This window comes from Balaenoptera musculus, chromosome 20 (assembly GCF_009873245.2).
Source record: "Balaenoptera musculus isolate JJ_BM4_2016_0621 chromosome 20, mBalMus1.pri.v3, whole genome shotgun sequence".
Lineage (NCBI taxonomy): Eukaryota > Metazoa > Chordata > Mammalia > Artiodactyla > Balaenopteridae > Balaenoptera > Balaenoptera musculus.
In genome coordinates, this window is record NC_045804.1 from 14,697,954 (window position 1) to 14,717,388 (window position 19,435).

Genomic DNA, 19,435 nt, shown 5'->3' on the forward strand with positions numbered 1-19,435 from the left:
CTCTGCTTTCTTGTCCATCAGAAACCACCTCCCTCACCACGTGCACACACACACACACACACACGTGCAGTCTTACTTTCTCTCTCCTTTAAGGTCCTTTGCCATTGGTACGTCCCCCGGCAGAGAATGCCCTTCTCACCTCTGAGCATTATTGCTAAGGTTAATAATTACAAGCTCTGATTCCCTAGTACATTCTAATCCATTTGCAATTTATTACTCTACATTTGGTGACATGCAATTTTAATTGTTTTCAAGATTTTGCGTGTCCTAAGTAGCAAAACAAAATAGCTTGGAAATCTTTCTTATGTAATCCTTCCCTTACTTGCGTACCTGCTTTAAGTCTTACCTATGATACCATCATGTGTATTCATCAACCAACCAAAAGTCCCTTTACTTTCGCTTTACCTCTGTGGCCCGCTGTCTAGTGGCTTTGAGCTGTGGCAGGGAGCCCCGCACTGCACAAGGCAGACTGGTTGTCGGTGGCAGGTTGTAGGTTCCAGGGATTTAGGTGCACGCTACGTTGTGTAAGGATATTCTATTGGAAACATGCTAATATCCATGCTAGACTTACACAAGTATGGTATTTATAGTTTGGAGGAATGGTTTTCTTAACCTTCAGTAAAGTGAGGCTTATGCAATATAACATTGCATAATCCAATGAACACTGAAGAAAGATTAGTTAAAAAAAATAAAACAAAACACCAACAACCCAAAAAACCCCAGCCTCTCAGCTAATCCTGGAAATCAGTGTGGTACTCCTAAAAGAAAAAATACATATGTCATTTTGTTATTAGCCAGATTATTGTATTCTAATATTATTATAAATGTTTTGGTCTGTTGGAGCGGAGGTAAGAAGGGGAGAAGTTTCCCGGGAAAGATTTTTATTCTAATCATTTTTACTGTTTTTACTTCTACTACGCTAGTGCTGCCATATAAATTGAGCTTTTGGAGACGGACACTTGGGTTAGACCCGATCACTTTGCACACCACCTGAGAAGTGCATGGCTCTCTCGTTCACATTGTGGGTCTTCTCTGTGTGTGCACAACTTTTTTTGTGGGGGTAGAACACTCTAGTTTGGGAAATAGAAACGATCCTGCGGTACTCATCAAGCGTAGATCACTTTGGAAAGCTGGATATGAGACACGTGTGTGCGTGGCCCACTTCTTCCCCCTGACTCTGAGATGAAAGTTCTCTGCCAAGTTCATTAATCTTACTTCTGACCCTTGTTATTAGGTAGTCCGTTAACCTGTGGGCTGGTTCTTGAAATACGTATCTGAAATTTAAGAACTGTGTTTCTTTGGAAAATGCAGCCTTTTGGAAAACCGTGCTGGGGAGCACAGAGCTAGCTGCCCTGCGCTGTGCATCTTAGAGCAGCATGCAGCGTGCTTCCTGCTGCTCCTCCTCAGGCGCCAGAGGGCGGGCGCAAGGGAGCGGCCACTGCAGTGATAGCCTGGCAGCTGGAGCCGGACCCCGGCCTTGCTGACTCTTCTCCTCCAGCTGCTGGTGGTGAGCTACCTCTGGCCTGACCCATCCCAAGAAATAGGTGGGTTTGTGTTAGAGGCTTGTTTCACTTGTTCCTGTGCTACCTAAACACATATCTGTCCCTTGTGTCCATAGTGCTCTTTACTGAAGACTTTTTCTAAACAAAGTTGTCTCAGAACTTGTTTTAGAAGACTTTTTTTCTTACCTGAAATACAAGCAGTTGAGGTAATTAATGCAGGAGCAACTGACGCTGAGTTTAGAATATTAAGAGAATGAAATCGTCGGCGACTACTACCTTTTAATCATCTCTGTATGAGCAGCTGGTAGCTGCTTTCATGTCTTTGTGGGAAATGCAAAGCAAGTGGTGCATTTTATGCAGTGGTGTAGCTGCCGGACTTTGGGAAATCTTGCTTCATAATCAGAACATTGAACATGAGGGTCCAGCCCAGGAATTATGTTTTCACGGGAGGGAGTTCTGGCTGAGCAGGGCGGCAGTGAGGACTGTTTTTACCACGGAATCAACGTAAGTGAAATAAGCTGGTTTTACAGACGCCCACTTCCCTAGCATCATCTGGTCCGAATTGCCAGGCTCCATGGTCCTCAGACGGGGCATTTCCAGAATTGTTATGTCAGGGTCACCTCGTGTGAGAGGACGTATGTGGCCAGACTTCCATGAGGACCAATTAGCTAATGGATGTCTCGTTTTAGGCTGGACTAGATTCCCTGCCACTACCTCTACAATGTCACTGCAATTACTTTTTTAGAAGTCACTGTCGAAGCCGGGAGTGTATAACCCACTTGTTTGAAAAATGAGTCAGATTCCAGGTAATCAACTTGAAACAGATCTGCAAGATCAGCCTTTTCTTTCTGCTTTCAGGCTCTCTGGAAACTAGTTTGCATAACTCTAGGGCCTGCTGCTAATTCATCCATTGCAGGGAAGAGGGAGCACCGACAGGGTGAAGGGGATATGCAAGGTCATTATTGTGAAGCAGTGTCTTTAGATGTTTAGGTACAAATAGTTCTCAGCTGTGCTCAATATCGCACATGGCATCTAGAAGCTTATTGAAGTCACGTGAGTTATAGCAACTATATCTGAAAGCAAATATTTTCATGCTTTAAAAAACGCTGGGGGAAAAAGGCAGAAATTTTGTAATATTAATTTGCCTTCTGAGAGAATAACGCTGTTCAGAGTGGTTCGTTCTAATTTGAAAATGTCAAGAGCTTCAAAGAAGAGAAAAATCTGTCAGGTGTGATAGGGTTTGTGACGTGACTGTGGACATTGTGATTAATTCAGCGTTTTCAGTTGCTAAATTCAACTCCTAGCCAAACCTGGTCTTTTTGAGATTTTTAGAAGACTGTATTAGTTATGTGATTAGTGTTTTATTTCGAGTCACCAACCAACCATAGACAATTGCTCTTCCTGTGGTTTCCAAGATGCTCAAACAAGGCAGGTGGCTTTTGTTTCCACACTAGTAGTGGAGCAGCAATGATATACTTTAGTTACTATTGGCCCCTTTTAATATTAATATTAATACCAGTACTGTGATAAGATGTATTGGAGGCATTTAGTTAATTATAGTTGTACTGTAGGCTTTAATAACAGCAAAACTTTTCTCTTCTGGACACACACTCTCTGACTGGGAGACCTCTGTGTTTCTAAACGTTTGTCCCTTGTTTGGTGCATATCAGTGATCAAAGGTGATCAGGTTGCCTAATATCCTGAGGTGGAAAGTGCTTCTGGAACTTAGGGGCTTGCTGAAGCGCCTTTAAATCCCAGCTTGTCTTCTACCTGCTAACTTGTCCATCTCCTTTATATTTTATGAAAACTTCATTGCATAGTCCATGATCATATTATAGAAAATTTAGAAAATAGAGGAGAAAAACTATGGCTTTAATTTTACAATAATTTCTTCATCTTTTTTTTTCTATAGATATATTAAAAAATAGCTGTGTGTGTGTGTGTGTGTGTGTGTGTTTAGGACTGTTTCAGTCTCCAGGGACAGAAACCTAGTTCCAATGAGTTTAAGAGGGGAATTGATTGCAAGGATTAGGTGTCCATGGGCCCAAGGACAGGAGCTTGGCCAGGCCTGAGGAGCAGTGGAGGCCAGGGCCCCTCTCCCAGCCTTTCAGCCATGTTTCTTCTCAGGCCTCTTCCTTCCTTCCTCCCTCCCTCCCTCCTTCTCTCTCTCTCTCTCTCTTTCTTCCTTCCTTCCTTCCTTTCTTTCTTTCTTTCTCTCTCTTTCTTCCCTCCCTACCCCCCTTTCTTTCATTCTTTCTTTTTTTCTTTCTTTCCCTTCCTTCCTTCCTTCCTCCCTCTCATCCAGCTTTTTCCACATGGCGGAAAACATATCCACAGAAATCTCCCAAGTTTAATTGCTTAGTACTTCAGCCACCCAGATTGTTCAACCCAATTCTGGTGTGATTCCCAAGACCTTAAAAATGGTTGTTCCTAGGGTAACTATTTGACAGGTGGAGGGGATTTCCACCTGTTGGCCCCCAGATATGCATACATCTTCCCTTTTCATTTATTCAGTCTTCCACTGCCCCCACCTAACTTAATCCAGCCACCCCACATCACGCTGCAGACCCAATTCCCCTTTCAGTGAGAAGCAGCCCGCCCACCCCTCCAAGTCCCATTCGGCTCCAGTCCTCAGTGATAGGGTCACTGTTCTCCAGGCCGGGTGCTCCGGGTGATGTGTGTTCCTCTGGTTCAGGTGTGAGCAGGTCCAGACGAGGCTTGTCACCATCAATACCCTGTGAACTAAAATAATTTTAAAACCCCCGAAGTAGTTGGTGTACAAGACCTTTGGATTCTGCCTAGGGCAGATGCTACCCTTGGGGCTTCTGTTTTTCCAGCCAGGTTGTACTGAGACTGATTTCCTAGTTGCAAAGGTAGCATTAAAAGCAGACTCTTTGGGGCTTCCCTGGTGGCGCAGTGGTTGAGAATCTGCCTGCCAGTGCAGGGGACACGGGTTCGGGCCCTGGTCTGGGAGGATCCCACATGCCGCGGAGCAACTGGGTCCGTGAGCCACAATTACTGAGCCTGCGCGTCTGGAGCCTGTGCTCCGCAACAAGAGAGGCCGCAATGGTGAGAGGCCCGCGTACCGCGATGAAGAGTGGTCCCCACTTGCCGCAACTAGAGAAAGCCCTCGCACACAAACGAAGACTCAACACAGTCATAAATAAATAAATAAAAGAACGTGAATTTCTAAAAAAAAAAAAAAAAAAGCAGACTCTTCTTCTTCATCCTTGAGGCTTTGCATGGAGAGTAGACTCAGCGGGCAGGGGTAAGGCTTGCCGTTGTTTCCCTCATTCCAGGTGAGGAGCCCTAGCCCTGGGCAAAGTGGAGGGCGGAACTTCTTCCCCTCTAGGCCAGACACATGCAAGAGGTGAGAGGAAGTTCTCAGCTGCTTCGCCCCTTTGTCAGGGGGTTTCCACCTTGGAAAAGGAATGCAAGGACTGGAGTGTGTGTCCTGCCACCTCAGGCTGCCCTGGAGAGAGCCATTAATTGAACTTGACCTTTTGAAGGATTAGTTAGTGTCATCCTGGCTTTTACCAAGAGTGACCAGGTACTTTGGGATCAGGCTTCCATGCACAAGTAACCCTCCAGTCTCTCTGTTTCGTGCTAAAAGCCAGCCATACTCCTATATTTTAAAGATAGCGTTTGTACCAAAATTCAAACTGTCGCAGTGTAAGCAAGTTGCATTGGCCTATTTTTAATTCAAGACCTACAGGAACCAGCTGACTGGTGGGACAGTATAGTGACAAAGAAAGAGAAAATCTCATTACAAGGTGGCATTGCTGAGTGGGCCCAGACCTCAAAAGGGTGTTGTCCTAGGAAACCGTACCAGCTATCACCTGCTCATGTGTGTGTACACGCACACACACACACACACACCCACAGCTGCTCCCATGGAAACCATGTGGATGAGTGTACAGTTCCTAGCAAAGCTAGAGGACGGGCAGGCCAAAAAAAAAAAAAGAATCCAGTATAATTATAACCACAGTGCACATTAAATTTTGGATTCTATATTTTTCGCATGATAACATATACAAGCATTGTTCTATATTGTAGATTCTTTCAAGTGCTATTTTAATAATTACATAATATTCCATTGACTTTGTCGTAATTTGTTTCAGCCATTTAGAAGTTCAGGTCTTAAAAAAAAAAAATTGAGGTCTTTCCTGTTTTTTGTGTTTGTAAATGGGCTGTAATGAGTATCATTGTGCAAAGAGCTTTTTCCATATCCAGAGTAATTTCTTTAGAATGTAGAAGTGGAACTACAGGATCAGAAATATGAGTACTTTTATGCTTTCCAGAAAGCTTGCGCTAACTTATAATTTTCATTGCCAATCAACAATGGGTGAGAAAGTGAATTTCACTACCTTTGGCTATTTTCTGTAAAATATTTTTTTAAATTCATTAAGCATAAGAAGTACATTTTGATTTAACTTATATTTTGATTATAAGTAAAGAATAATTTGGATTATGTTTTTTATACGTTTTCTTTTATAACATGTCTCTCTCAAAATCTTGGTGTTTTATTATTGTATAAACTCTTTATGAGTTTATGAGAACTGTTTTTCCTATTTTGCTTTAAATACTTCCCCCAAATTCCCTGCCTTTTAAAATTTCGTAAGTGTGTGTGGGTGTGTGTAGGTGTGTTGGCATTCTTCTTTATCATGGAGTCTTGCAAGATAACCAGGTTTTAGAAGATAAAATATAACCAAGAGAAGGAAGTCGGTTAGAAAGCTGAGCATACTTTCTCTGTTTCAGTGAAGGCTGGCCTTGGATTATTTCGGAATCCCCGTCCCTGACATGTTCGGTCATAAGCCTGTGTGCAGGAAGGATTGCTGCTCAGATAGAATAAGGCAACCTGGTTCTAGTCCTGACCCAGCTGTTGTCCAAGATGTTGTCCATCTTGTCAGTTCAGCAGCAAACCTTGATGGGAACTTAGGTTCGTCAGCCTCGGTTTCTTCATCTGTAAGGTGGTGGATTTTAGAAGGATAACTTTTGGGGTAAGGGAGGGGCCTGTCTGTGGTTGTACATGCCCAAGGTGAAGACTCATATTGACCACGTAGATTCTTCTACCTCTCATTGCAGATTTTTGGAAGTCCCAGCACTGTGACACTTCCTGAAACCTTGTTGTTTGTGTCAACCCTGGATGGAAGTTTGCATGCCGTCAGCAAGAGGACAGGCTCAATCAAATGGACTTTGAAAGAAGGTAATTTGGATTTAGTCCTTGGGTAACATGGCCATTTGCTCAACTGCTTCCAAGGAAACATTCCAGAAAAAGAGAAAAACTGTTATACATTATTTAATAAAATTAAAAAGGATAATAGAGTCAAGGATAAGAGAGGGGTTGCACTCAAAGGGTATGTTTACAGCTTGAGTTGTGATTATCCGCTAAGTGCATCAGTTGAGACAAGCTATATCTTTATTATTATTATTATTTTTTTTTGCTTCTGTCTGGATTTCATGTCTAAATGGCTCTAGGCTTTTCTATTAATAGTTCTGGCTGGTTGGTCTTTAGGAAGACATGCTGCTTTAAATTTTTTTTGAGTTCTAATGATTAGAATCTTGTAATCATAATTACAAGAAGGTATCTCCTCTAACCTCAGATTACTGATTTCTTTTTATAGAGGCTGAAATAACTGAGGGCTGTAAGATTTGACATTCATCCAAGTTAGTCACTTTATTGGCTCTTTACATCAAGGGAAGTAGAAGACTGAGCTTGTCTCTCATTTAATCTACCATGCTTCCATTTTATGATCTTGTCTTCCTGGTGATGGTTGGCAGCGTGGAGTCCCAACAGCTGGGAAATTGTATTCAATTCCCAAAGTAATCTTCCCGGATAAAAGCCAGGCAAATCCCAGAATTGGGGGCTTCAGAGTCATCTCTATTATGCAGTCCTGTCATAATTCTCCTTTGTCCCTAAATTCGGGTCTGACCGGTATGTTCTCTTTCGTCACTAATCTGTGACTCATTATTCTCCTGAGCACAACGAGTGTTTTCCCTTCATTAATAAAATGTTCCAAAACAGTATTTTACATGGAAAAATATTGGCGTATATCAGAAGGTCACACATCATCTTGTCAGTTCAGCAGCAAAGCTAGTTACCATCCGTAGATGCTGGCAGCTGGGGTACCACAGACTGCCCTGCCTCACCTGCTGGGCCTGCTTGGATCAGCAAGGACTTTAAGTGACAGAAAGGACCAGGTCTGTCAGGAGTGAGGGGCCACAGGAAGATGGGAGAGCCCGGTTTTGGCAGTGCCTTACAGTCTCCCAGAATATTATCTGTGCTCTTCCTCCTCATGTTTATGCAGAGTTCTTTATATTTCAGAATTTCTGATTTTGTCCAGAGATGAAAATCAACAAGTCACAAAAGGATTGAGATAAACATTTTCACTGTTAAGTGTTAGGGCTGGTCCCTCAGTTTCAGTATTCCCAGGCAGGGCATTTTTGCCCCCAAGCCACTTCATTCTTCTGCTTTGCTTTTCCCTACATGTATTGTTTTAAATTGATCTCCAAGTCTTAATTTCTGCAAGTAGCCTCAGCTGTACCCAACAAAACTGTGTCCTGCCTCGTTTGTTACTTAGCCAAACATAAGAATCAACCTGGGGACTTCCCTGGTGGCACAGTGGTTAAGACTCCTCGCTCCCAGTGCAGGGAGCCCGGGTTCGATCCCTGGTCTGGGAACTAGATCCCACATGCATGCCGCAGCTAAGAGTTCGCCTGCTGCAAATAAGGAGCCCTCCTGCCGCAGCTAAGACCCAATGCAACCAAATAAATAAAAAAAATTTTTTTTTAAATCAATTTGTTCTGTCCTGTAACTTAGAGCTTAAAGAATTTGCCTCCTTTTAAATTTAACACATGTTTAGAGAACTTAGTCTGTGAAAGGTACTGTATGGGGCACAAAAAAGAAAAAGACAGCCCCTGCCCTCAAGGAGCCCACAGTCGGGAGGGAGAAATGACAAATACATAGAACTTCAACCGGGAGCAGCCTTGTAACCGCCAAAGAGAGTGCTAGGAACTGCTGTGAGCCCGTGTCCAGCTGCGGGGGCAGGAAAGGCTCCACGCGTTGGAGCTGAGCCTTGGTGGATACACTGACTTTCAGTCGGGAGTGAGGCCTGGAAAGGAGCAAAGGAGGCACCAGGTCTGGGGTGTGGGGACTGGTCCGGTTTGGGAGGAGCTTAGGGATGGAGGTGGAGGGAGGGAGGCAGGGGGGATATTGAGCCCTGTGGTAGCTCTGAGCCATTTGTACTTGAGTGAACAGGAAGTTGGGAGCCATTGACTCGGCTGAGCAGGTGAGTGACTCAACAGGTGCTCTGCTTCCAGATTAATCCAGCAGCAGTGCATGGGACGACTAGAGACGTGAGACAGACCTGAGAAAGAGGGGCAGCGGGAAGGGAAGAGGTGGGAAGGATGAGAGGCGTGCCAGAAATAGAATCAGGAGAATCCAGCAACTGGTTAGGTAGGCAGAGCAAGGAGGAGATAAAAGACACTTAAAGGCAGAATTAGAGAAAGCCGATTAAGGCCTAGTAATTTCAAGTAATGAAATTCAATTCAATGAAATTTCAGTATGTTCTAAGTCTCATTGTTTTTCTGAGAATAAATTGGCTTATTTTAGCTAAATTCAGCCCTGGGTAGCCTCTCTGTCTCTATTTCTATACAAAGATTAAAGATGGTAACATATAGAGACCCTGAGTTTTCAATTTAATTTTAATCTTGCAATTATAACTGAAGATTTCAAAATTGGTAATTCTAAACCATTAATACGTAAGTAGATTATAAAGGTATCCAGATACTGTTCTAGACCCTGAGGATACAGCAAAATACTTGCCCTCATAGAGCCTTCATTCTATGGGGGGAACAGATACAGAGATAAAGTACATAGTGGTAACTGACAAAGGATTAATCTCCAAAATATACAAGCAGCTCATGCAGCTCAATATCAAAAAAACAAACGACCCAATCCAAAAATGGGCAGAAGACCTAAATAGACATTTCTCCAAAGAAGATATACAGATTGCCAACAAACACATGAAAGGATGCTGAACATCACTAATCATTAGAGAAATGCAAATCAAAACTACAATGAGGTATCACACCAGTCAGAATGGCCATCATCAAGAAATCTACAAACAATAAATGCTGGAGAGGGTGTGGAGAAAAGGGAACCCTCTTGCACTGTTGGTGGGAATGTAAATTGATACAGCCACTATGGAGAACATTATGGAGTTTCCTTAAAAAACTAAAAATAGAACTACCATATGACCCAGCAATCCCACTACTGGGCATATACCCTGAGAAAACATAATTCAAAAAGTCATGTACCACAATGTTCATTGCAGCACTATTTACAATAGCCAGGACATGGAAGCAACCTAAGTGTCCATGGACAGATGAATGGATAAAGAAGATGTGGCACATATAAACAATGGAATATTACTCAGCTGTAAAAAGAAACGAAATTGAGTTATTTGTAGTGAGGTGGATGGACCTAGAGTCTGTCATACAGAGCGAAGTAAGTCAGAAAGAGAAAAACAAATACTGTACACTAACACATATATATGGAATCTTTATAAAAAAAAAATGGTTCTGAAGAACCTAGGGGCAGGACAGGAATAAAGACGCAGACGTAGAGAATGGACTTGAGGACAAGAGGAGGGGGAAGGGTAAGCTGGGACAAAGTGAGAGAGTGGCATGGACATATATACACTACCAAATGTAAAATAGATAGCTAGTGGGAAGCAGGCGCATAGCACAGGGAGATCAGCTCAGTGCTTTGTGACCACCTAGAGGCGTGGGATAGGGAGGGTGGGAGGGAGACACAAGAGGGAGGAAATATGGGGATATATGTATATGTATAGCTGAGTCACTTTGTTACACAGCAGAAGCTAACACACCATTGTAAAGCAATTATACTCCAATAAAGATGTTTAAAAACAAAAGTACATAGTGGTGATAAGAGCTGTGGAGGAAAGAAAAGCAGGGAAGTGGAACAGGGAGTGCCAGGTAGCTGGGCTGAGGTCGGGTAGGCGGGGCTGCAATTTAAAACTGGGACCCCCACTGAGAAGGTGCCATTGAGCAAGAACCCTAGGGGGCAGAGGAGTCTTTAGGCAGAAGGCATGGGTTGCGGGGGGCAAAGGTGGGTGTGCTTGGCAGGGAGAAGAAGGGCAGAGAAGTAGGAGTGGCTGGAGTACAGTGAGGGGAGGAAGGAGAGAAGTAAGAGAGGAACTGGGAGGCCAGTCATGTTAGGGATGCAGTGCTCCCTTACTGCATGTGTGTGTGTGTGTGTGTGTGTGTGTGTGTATGAAGTACAGTTGACTTACAGTGTTGCGTTAGTTTCAGGTGTACAACATAGTGATTCAGGTTTTTTTACAGATTATATTCCATTATAGGTTATTATAAGATACTGGGTATAATTCCCTGTGCTATACAGTATATCCTTGTTGCTTATCTATTTTATGTATAGTAGTTTGTATCTGTTAATCCCATACTCCTAATTTGTCCCTCCCCCGGCCTTCCTGTCCCCTCAGAATATTTATTGTCCCCACCACTGCCTGGAACACAATTTATAGACAGTAACCTACATATGCACACAGTTTTAAAAAGAAATATATTACCCAACTGGTAATCTGAAATAATAAGAAAGTAGTTTTTAGTTACATGTATGTAATTTAACATGTAAAGGCTCAGACACATACTGATACATACCGACACTCCACCTGTGATTGAATGCTGTGCCTATTAACACCGACTAATAAAAATGCAGACTAGGATGGTGGCCGGATTTCCAAGATGGTGAACAATTCTCATAATATTCCAAACAAAAGAAGTACATCCTTACTTGATTTATACAGTAGTCACATTTTGAGAAGATCCATTGTGTAAACTTGTGCAAAAAGTGCTTTTGTGCTTCTGTATAAAGCAGTGTAGGTTGTACACCCAGATAATTATTAAAGGTTTTTGGCCCACGTGAGTGTCTGGCAGGACATAAGAACAGCCTGCAGATACAGGGCAGTTTTCAGCTCTGCAGGGCTACCTAGCATTCCTGGCCCCCCACCAGGAGGGCCCAGTCTCTGGGACCACCAAGAAATGCCTTCACAGATTTCCTGAGCACTGCCTGTCGAGCAGTGCCCTCCCCAAGGAGACCACAGGTATAGGGCCTGGTGGCTGGTGTTAAGGATGTTGTTTTTTTCAAAGCCATTGGAGGAATCTGAGCAGAAGAGTGATATACCCCGGTGTTATGGACTGAATGTGTGTGTCCTCCCCAAATTCATATGTTGAAGCCTTAACCCCCCTCAATGTGATGGTATTTGGAGGTGGAGCCTTTGGGAGGTGATTGAGTTTAGATGAGGTCATGAGGGTGGTGCCCCCATAATGAGATCAGTGCCCTTATAAGAAGAAGAAGACAGCAGAGCTCACTATCCCTCCACCACATGAGTACACAGTGAGAAGACAGCTGTCTGCAAGCCAGGAAGAGGGCTCTCACCATAACTCAGCCATGCCAACACCCTGATCTTGGACTTGTAGCCTCCAGAACTGTGAGAAATAAATGTCTGTTGTTGAAGCCACCCAGGCCATGGTATTTTGTTATGGCAGCCTGGGCTAAGACACCTGGCCTCTCCTTTACAGGATCAGCAGGTGCTGTGTTGAGGCTGAACTGACGGGGCCAGGTGGAGGCTACTGCACTGGTCCAGGCAAGGGAGGACGTGGGCTTGGCCCTGAGTGGCAGTGGGGAGTCAAACTCAAATGGACTCCTTGCCGATGCAAACAGACCCCTTTAAGTCATCAAACTGGGGTTCTGTAGAGTATATACCTGTTATTCCACTTCATGGTTTCCTAACTGTTTACTTTTTTCAGGGGCCAACAGACTGGGAGTGTTTTTTTTTTCTTTCTACAGAGTGGTTTCGGCAGGTGCTTTTGTTCCTCAACCAAACACGTGTCGCTGTTCCCAGAAATGGAGATTTCTCACACCACAGCAGCAAACTACACTTAGTACAGAAAACGAGTTTTATTTGTTTAATTTGAGTCCTGGCATTTTACCTTAGGTGTGATCTTTCTAAGCTGTGATTTTGTAACTGTAGCAGCACCACTAGCTGTCTCTGAAATGTCACCAGTGAACGTGGCTGAGTGTGTTTCATTGCTGCACTCCCAGCCCAAATACAAACGGAGAATGTTGCTGTCATGTTTTGTGTTAGATTCATTTTACAAAGTTTGCCTTCCTTGGCTTGGTGGAGTTAAAGGACTTTCTTCGGTATTGCCACAGCCAGTTTAGGGCTTCTTACACTCCCCTTGGAATACTAGTTAATGCTAAGTTTGACTCTCAAATCTTCATCAAATTGCAGCTTTTTCTGTAACAACCCCACTCCCATTCCCTTCAGTCTCCTTTCCAGTAATAGTAGGTATGGAGGACTGGGCCTAATTTATTTAGTTAGTTAGTTATTTACTTATTTTTTTGGCTGCGTCCCGTGGCATGTGGGATCTTAGTTCCCTGACCAGGGATCGAACCCGCGACTCCTGCATTGGAAGCGTGGAGTCTTAACCACTGGACGGCCGGGGAAGTCCCGGACTGGGTCTAATTTAGAACCATTCTTTACTAACTATAAAAATATGCTGCTCTCCCAGCCAGACAGGTCTAGACTCCTGAGATGTCCCCTGAATGCTTAATATTGGAGATTTCTTACGAGGGAAGGATTGAAACAAAATTAGTTATTTGAAGCTTGAAGAAAATCTTCCCACGTGACTTTCTAAGACCATGTGCCTCTTTTCATAATTCCTGCCTGTGCCGACAGTCACGCTGCACCCAGGCTAGAAAAGAGTGATGCTCTGCTCCTTGGTCACCACGTCTGTCCCCTGGACCCGTGAAGCGTCTCCCAGATCTGACTACTCCTCCCTGTACCCCTCGCCAGTGTCCTAGCCCCGCTCTCGACGTCCACCTCCTGGATTCACGTATCAGTTTCCCGACTGCTGCCTGCCTCACGCTCCCATTCACCCAGCACGCAGCCCCTGGACATAACCCTCTAGAAGGATGACTTGGACCGTGCTGCACTCCCTGCTGAAATGCGCTTGGTGTTGCCTGTGGCAGTGCTACTCCAAGTGCGGTCTGCCCACCCCTGTTCCTTGTCCGCGAGAAGTACAGAAAGGGAGTGTTAGCCTCATCCATGGTGGGTTGGAATTTTCAACAGCCGGCCCTTCACCACAGTTAGTTTGCGAAGCACCGGACCCCGGGGTGGAGTCTAAGCTCCTTAGCACACGTGCAAGGCCCTTCCCAGTCGGGCTGTCACCCACCTCTCCAGCCTCGGCTGCTTGCTGCCGCCACGATATCCTCTCCAGGGCTCGGAGACATCGGACCTTCGCTTATGTCCCTTCCCTGCCAGCAGCCTGCGGTGTTGGGCGGGCCCCTGTTTATCCATTAAGGCCCCCTTCACATCTCACCTCCCGGACTCCTCCTGCAGGGTGACAGCCTCCGTCATCGAGCTCCGGGGGCACTTCGTTGCAGCCTCTCTTGTGACGCTTCCTGCTTGCTGTGAATTTTTTTTACATTTGTCTTCCTACTGGACTTCTAACTCCTTGAGGGTGGGGTCTCTGGACAGGGAGGGATGCTCTAGTAAACTTCTGAGACACCCAACACTGACTCAGGTCCCAGGGAACCCGGAGAAACAGGTGAAGCTGGGCTTTGCCTCCTCAGGATGTACCGTCATGGAAGTTTCCAGTTCCAGTTTCTGATCTTGAGTTGCACATGGCTTTTTGTGAGTTTCTGCAGTTGGTTTTCTGTCCTGTCCTTCAGGCAGTGCGCACGTTCCCCTGAAGAGTCAGAGCTTTGCCCTCAGAGGTGTGAGGGAAACATGAGAAGGGGAGGTTGTGAAAGGGATGACTTTTCGTTAGTAGTTCTAATCTGTTTCCTCTTAAGGAATTTTCTAGACTTAAGGTATGCATCACTACCTTTCTCCCTCATTGCTTAAGCACGAAAAAGGTGTTTATTTGTTCTCCATTGTTTCGGAGGACTGAAAATTAAGTTTTTGAGAGGGGCTGTGTGAGAGGCCTGTTTCTGCTTTTGAGTCTCTTGAAAAAGTATTTTCTCTCTTTCTCTTTTTTGTGTTTTATATTTTATCATGAAAGATTCTAAACATATACAAACATAATTATATAATGAAGCCTCTTGTACCCATTACTCAGCTTCAGTAAGCACCAGCTGGTACCCAGTCTCATTTCTCTGTACCCCCATTCACGTCCCTCCCACACACCTGGGATTTGCTTCAGAATAATACGTCTCACCGTACGGAGGGGCTTATAAATAGCAGTCATCACACACAGTAGCATAGGTTTCATCTCCAGCGGGTGTTCTCTGCGGCATTGCTTGGAATGTATCGGAATACAGTTGTGAATGTTGAAGCACACGATGAAAGGCCAGTTTTGGCTGTGACTTTGTTACTGTCTTCTTGCTCATCTTTGGATGAACACTCCCATGGCTCAAGAATGAATTCTGTGAAGTTAGTGACATCCTGAGAGGCACTGGGGCGTAGTTCCATGCATTAAATTGTCTTATCCTCCTTCACAGCTGGTTATAGCATGCAGTGTGCTTTTTTGGGTCTGAGTTACTTCTGCTGAGGTGAGGATGAGTAAGACCATAGAGTTCGACAGCCTTTGGTATGGGTGGTTTTTGAGATTACGTTGGTATTTCTACAGGATCGTCTTTGTCACACATGACACTTGGTGACTTACAGAGATTCCCCTGCAAGAAAACTCATGGCATCCTCCCCCAGTTCTGATGAGATTTGGAATTTCACTGTGGATTTTAGGAGCTTCTGATTAAATGTCCATTTTATTTTATTTTATTTATTTTTGTTACATAAATTAACCCATGAATCATAGGCTAGCAACATTTCAAAGGGTGGCACTTCTACTGGTCCTTCAATTCCTTCAGTCTTCTGATGACAGACCTTACTGTGATGGCAGGTGGTATTGTAGGTCCAGGCACCACCAGCTACCGTTTTCATGCAGGAACCACAGTGCCAAATGCCCACAGCTTGTCTCTTCATCTTGGTTTTGCCACGGAAGGAACAAGTGTACTTGGCGTGCTGGCTGATTTCAGTTTTCTTCACCATTTTCCTGAGGGATGCACCATAATATGGGGTCCCATATTTACCCACGATTCCGACCGTCTTGGTGCATTTAGCCATGTCGCCATAACCTAGGTCCGAGCCCAGAGAGCTAGATGTCTATTTTAAAATGCTGTCCTCAAGAAAGCTGAACTTCGAGGAACATTTGAGACTTGCCACCTTACAACTTGGACCTAACAACTTCAAGGGGAGTTTAAGGCACAGATAACCAAAGTTCCTTCCCTCTGGAGGGAGGAAATGAGGATTCCCTGATTGGTTCACTTGAGTGCATGAACCATATTGGGGAGACTTAAGTTTTGAGTTAAGGGTGTGTGTGTGTGTGTGAATGACTTGTTTCTACCAATAAGTTTTATAAGAAAACAGTATTCGACCCTTAAGCATTTTCTTGAGGAAATAGCAGTTTTTGCCTTCAGACTAACCGATCTAGTTTCACCATCGGCTAAGATTAAAATCTCCATGTCCTCTTTAACTCATTCCTTTCCTGCACTTCATTTTTCTGATCAGGACAAAGTCCTGTTGATATTTTTCTCCCCCTCCTGTTTGGTTCCTGACCACCACCCTCCCTGCCCACCCTCCCCTGCCCCCACTGGCTCAGACCTTCTTACTGGGGTTATGGCATTGCCTTCCTCACCACCCTTTGTGATTCCTTCTTCTCCTCTGTCTCATCCACTGTGTCCCCTGGTGCCTGCCTGTCTCACCTTCCTTCAGAGGCTTGTACCACGTTTCTCTTCTTCTCGGAAGCCTCCAGCTGCTCCCTCCTTAGTGCCCACCACACCACCTCCCAAAGTTTCCACCCCTTTCTTCTCCAAGGTCTCACCGCCTACCGTGCAACCACCTTTCTTGTTTTGCTCGCAGAAGGAACGAGGCTCTCAAATATTTGGCGTACGGGCATGCTTACAGGGAGCACAAAAGCAGTTGGGACTTCATTTGTGGTCTTTTGGTCCTTAAATACCTTTCAGGAAGGCCAACCCAAAACATTTCTGGTCGCTGCTGGAGGTGCACTTAGAAGGGTCTGGTTTGCAGAATTTCTAGCTGTGTCACGACATCTAACCTGTACCTGGAGAGGTCTTCCAGTCAGAGAGGCAGCTGGTTTTAAATGCCAGGTGTGTCGGGGCCAGCTGGGCAAAGGTTGTGCTTTAGAAAGAAGGGGTGAGGAGGAGCAGGGCAGTAAAGCCAGTGCCCATCTAGATGCCTCCGGAGAAGCAGTGTGTTCCAGAAATATCGATGCTCATCTAGGGAAGGGAAGAGAATGATCTCATAGGGCTCCTGGAGCTCCAGTCAAATGGGCAGCCTGTTCTGGCGGCTTCTGTAATCAAAGCAATCTTATTCCTTCCTCCGTGAAAGTAAGTCTGCCCAGAGTCTCCTCCAAAGAGGGGCTGTCGGTCCCAAACAGCGGTTTGAGACAATTATTTAAATTGTGGTTGACTTCATCAGAGGCATTTTTCTGTGTTTGGGGAAGCCTGAAATAGTGCTGACAGGGTCCTTCTTGCTCGTCCCCTGGGTTTCTCTTCTCTCTTCCAGCCCTGTGACATTGTAGGATCAGGCTCTCAAGATTTATACGACAGCTGAGGGCAGGCAGGAAGAACAGGCCTTTCTTTTTAACCCCCTGGAAAGGTATTCCTTAAATAGCTTTTTTTTTTTTTTTTTTTTTTTTAGCTCCTCTTCTTAAATTTTTTTTTCATTTTAGAAAAACTTCAACACACACAAAAGTAAAGAGAATAGTAAGAAAGCCACATGCACCCAGCCACCCAGCTTCGGTGAAGATCCACACGTGACGTCCCCCTCCCCCCTCCTCCATCATTTTGAAGCAAATGCCATATCATTTTTTCCCATAAATTTAAGTAATTTTTAAATGTGAGTCAACAAATGGAGCTACACCTGGGCAGTTCTTTTTAGCTTTTATCATGTAGGTTTTCGTGTGGAAAAGTCCTTCTTGTTAGGATAAACTTATCAGAATGATTATATCCCACATGCAGTATTGGATATCTTAAATTATCGACTTCCTTTCATTCTGCAGACAGCATTACCTGCTAAGTATGAGGGGAGCAAAGACCCGGGCAGCAGTTACACAGGAGTTCACGCTCTGATTATTCATTGAACTGTCATAAGCCCCAGGCACTTTCCTGTGTGTATTTCACAAGAAACAAAATAGATAGTCCCTGCCCTACAAAGTGCTTAAAATTCAATCCAGCCCCCAGATCTTTGAGAACCAGAGAGGCCACATGCAATTAAGTGCCTGTCCCCTGAGAAATGTGGTAAGTGCATCATAAGAACTTACCAAGGGAATTAATTCCCTGGCGGTCCAGTAGTTAGGACTCCACACTTCCACTGCAGGAGGCCCAGGTTTGATCCCTGGTCAGGGAACTAAGATCCCACAAGCTGCGTGGCAGCCGAAAGAAAAAAAGAACATACCAAGTGCAGTAGGCGTTCAGTTTCTGATTTTCTGGAGAAAGGGGCATTTGAAGGACAAGCGGAGGTAGATAGATGGAGTTGGGGCAGGTAATGGTGAGCACAGAGGCTGACATGAAAGCATGGGCTGAGTTTGGGGAAGAGATGTGATGAAGAAGAATTGGGCCCAGGTTTTACAGAGCCTTGAATGCTTAAGGCCTGTGGTTCCTTTGTGTGCTGAGGGGGCCCTGGGAGCCACAGCAAGCTCTCGAGGCACTGCAGCTAGTCTTAAACTTTTAAGAGAAATTCAGCAGTACTCCACAAGTGTCAAACACCACGTGGGCCTGAGGTAGTTGGTACTTTCAACATTAGATTGTGCTACTTTCCTTTCAAGGATGTGTCTTTGCACAGCTGAGTTTTGGGCCGTCGCTGTGATACAATTCAAATACCACATGAAAATCAACATGGAATGGTAATGAGAGTGGCTGTGTCTAACAAGAGTGTAAGATTTGGAATATGTGCAGCGCCCAACAGGTACACACATCCCGCTAGTGAGTAATTATGGTTAAGAATGAAATAAACATTTCTCTTTCAGTTTACGTGTAGTAGTATTTTTTTCCACATGGCCTCTAAGTTGCGAGGCCCTAAATACTTAAATCGTTTGGACCTAACCACTTAATAAATGGAACCATTAGGTATTTCTTTTGGCCTTGGGCCTTGTGAAGAAATTACCGAGACCCTAAGGGTGCTGTGAACCAAGAAAGTTTGGGAACCTCTGACCTGAGCCACAGAGATGGAAGGTATTCAGTCGGCAGAGGGGAGCCGTTGTAGGATTTTACGTGGAGGAAAGACGAGCGGATTTGCCTTTGTCAGCCCTCGGGCGGTGGGTGGAGTTGCATGTCTGAAGGGCAGAGATCCGAGACAGGGAGCTTGGTTAGGAGACTGCCGTAGAGCCAGTGGGAAGTGGTGACTGCCACATTTTGGTGAAGGAGAGGAAAAGGAGGACATAGATTTTTGAGAAACGTTTAGTAGGTCGAATCTTATAAAACTCAGGATCTAACTGAATGGGAGAGGGTTAGAATTAAGAGAAGGGGAGGGGAGTCAGGAGAACTCTGAGCTTCCAGATTGTGTGCCCGGGTGGAAGTGGGGTCAGCGAACCGATCTGGGGGATGCAAAAGGCGGAGCAGGTTCAGGATGGATGACAGGTTCGGGGGCTGAGAGGCTCCATCAGCAGTTGGAAGTGGGGCTGGGTCAGGGGCTCCACTGGAGAATGTTGTCAGATGTCACGTGGAGACCTAACGAGAAGGATTTGTCAGTGTTTATTAGACTCGGCCACTGGAGCTTGACACTGGCAGTTTTGACCTTATCCTGAGGGTAGGGGCCAGAGAGCAGTGCCTTGAGAAAGGTATGGAAGGTGAGAGGGTGAAACAGAGG

At 44.8% G+C, this 19,435-nt stretch overlaps 1 protein-coding gene and 1 pseudogene across 7 annotated transcripts in view; one reads left to right on the plus strand and one right to left on the minus strand.

The window, feature by feature from the left end:
* Positions 1 to 19,435, plus strand: part of ERN1 (endoplasmic reticulum to nucleus signaling 1) — an 84,614-nt gene that overhangs the window by 21,196 nt on the left and 43,983 nt on the right. For all 7 annotated transcript variants that reach the window (XR_005017790.1, XR_005017791.1, XM_036836964.1 and 4 more), the window contains one exon: positions 6,588 to 6,708. Coding sequence is in view for 5 of the 7 variants with exons in the window: in XM_036836964.1 (XP_036692859.1) it covers positions 6,588 to 6,708 (121 nt within the window). In the remaining 2 variants the exon portion in view is untranslated. The remainder of the gene's footprint in view (positions 1 to 6,587; positions 6,709 to 19,435) is intronic.
* Positions 15,394 to 15,673, minus strand: LOC118886773 (annotated as a pseudogene).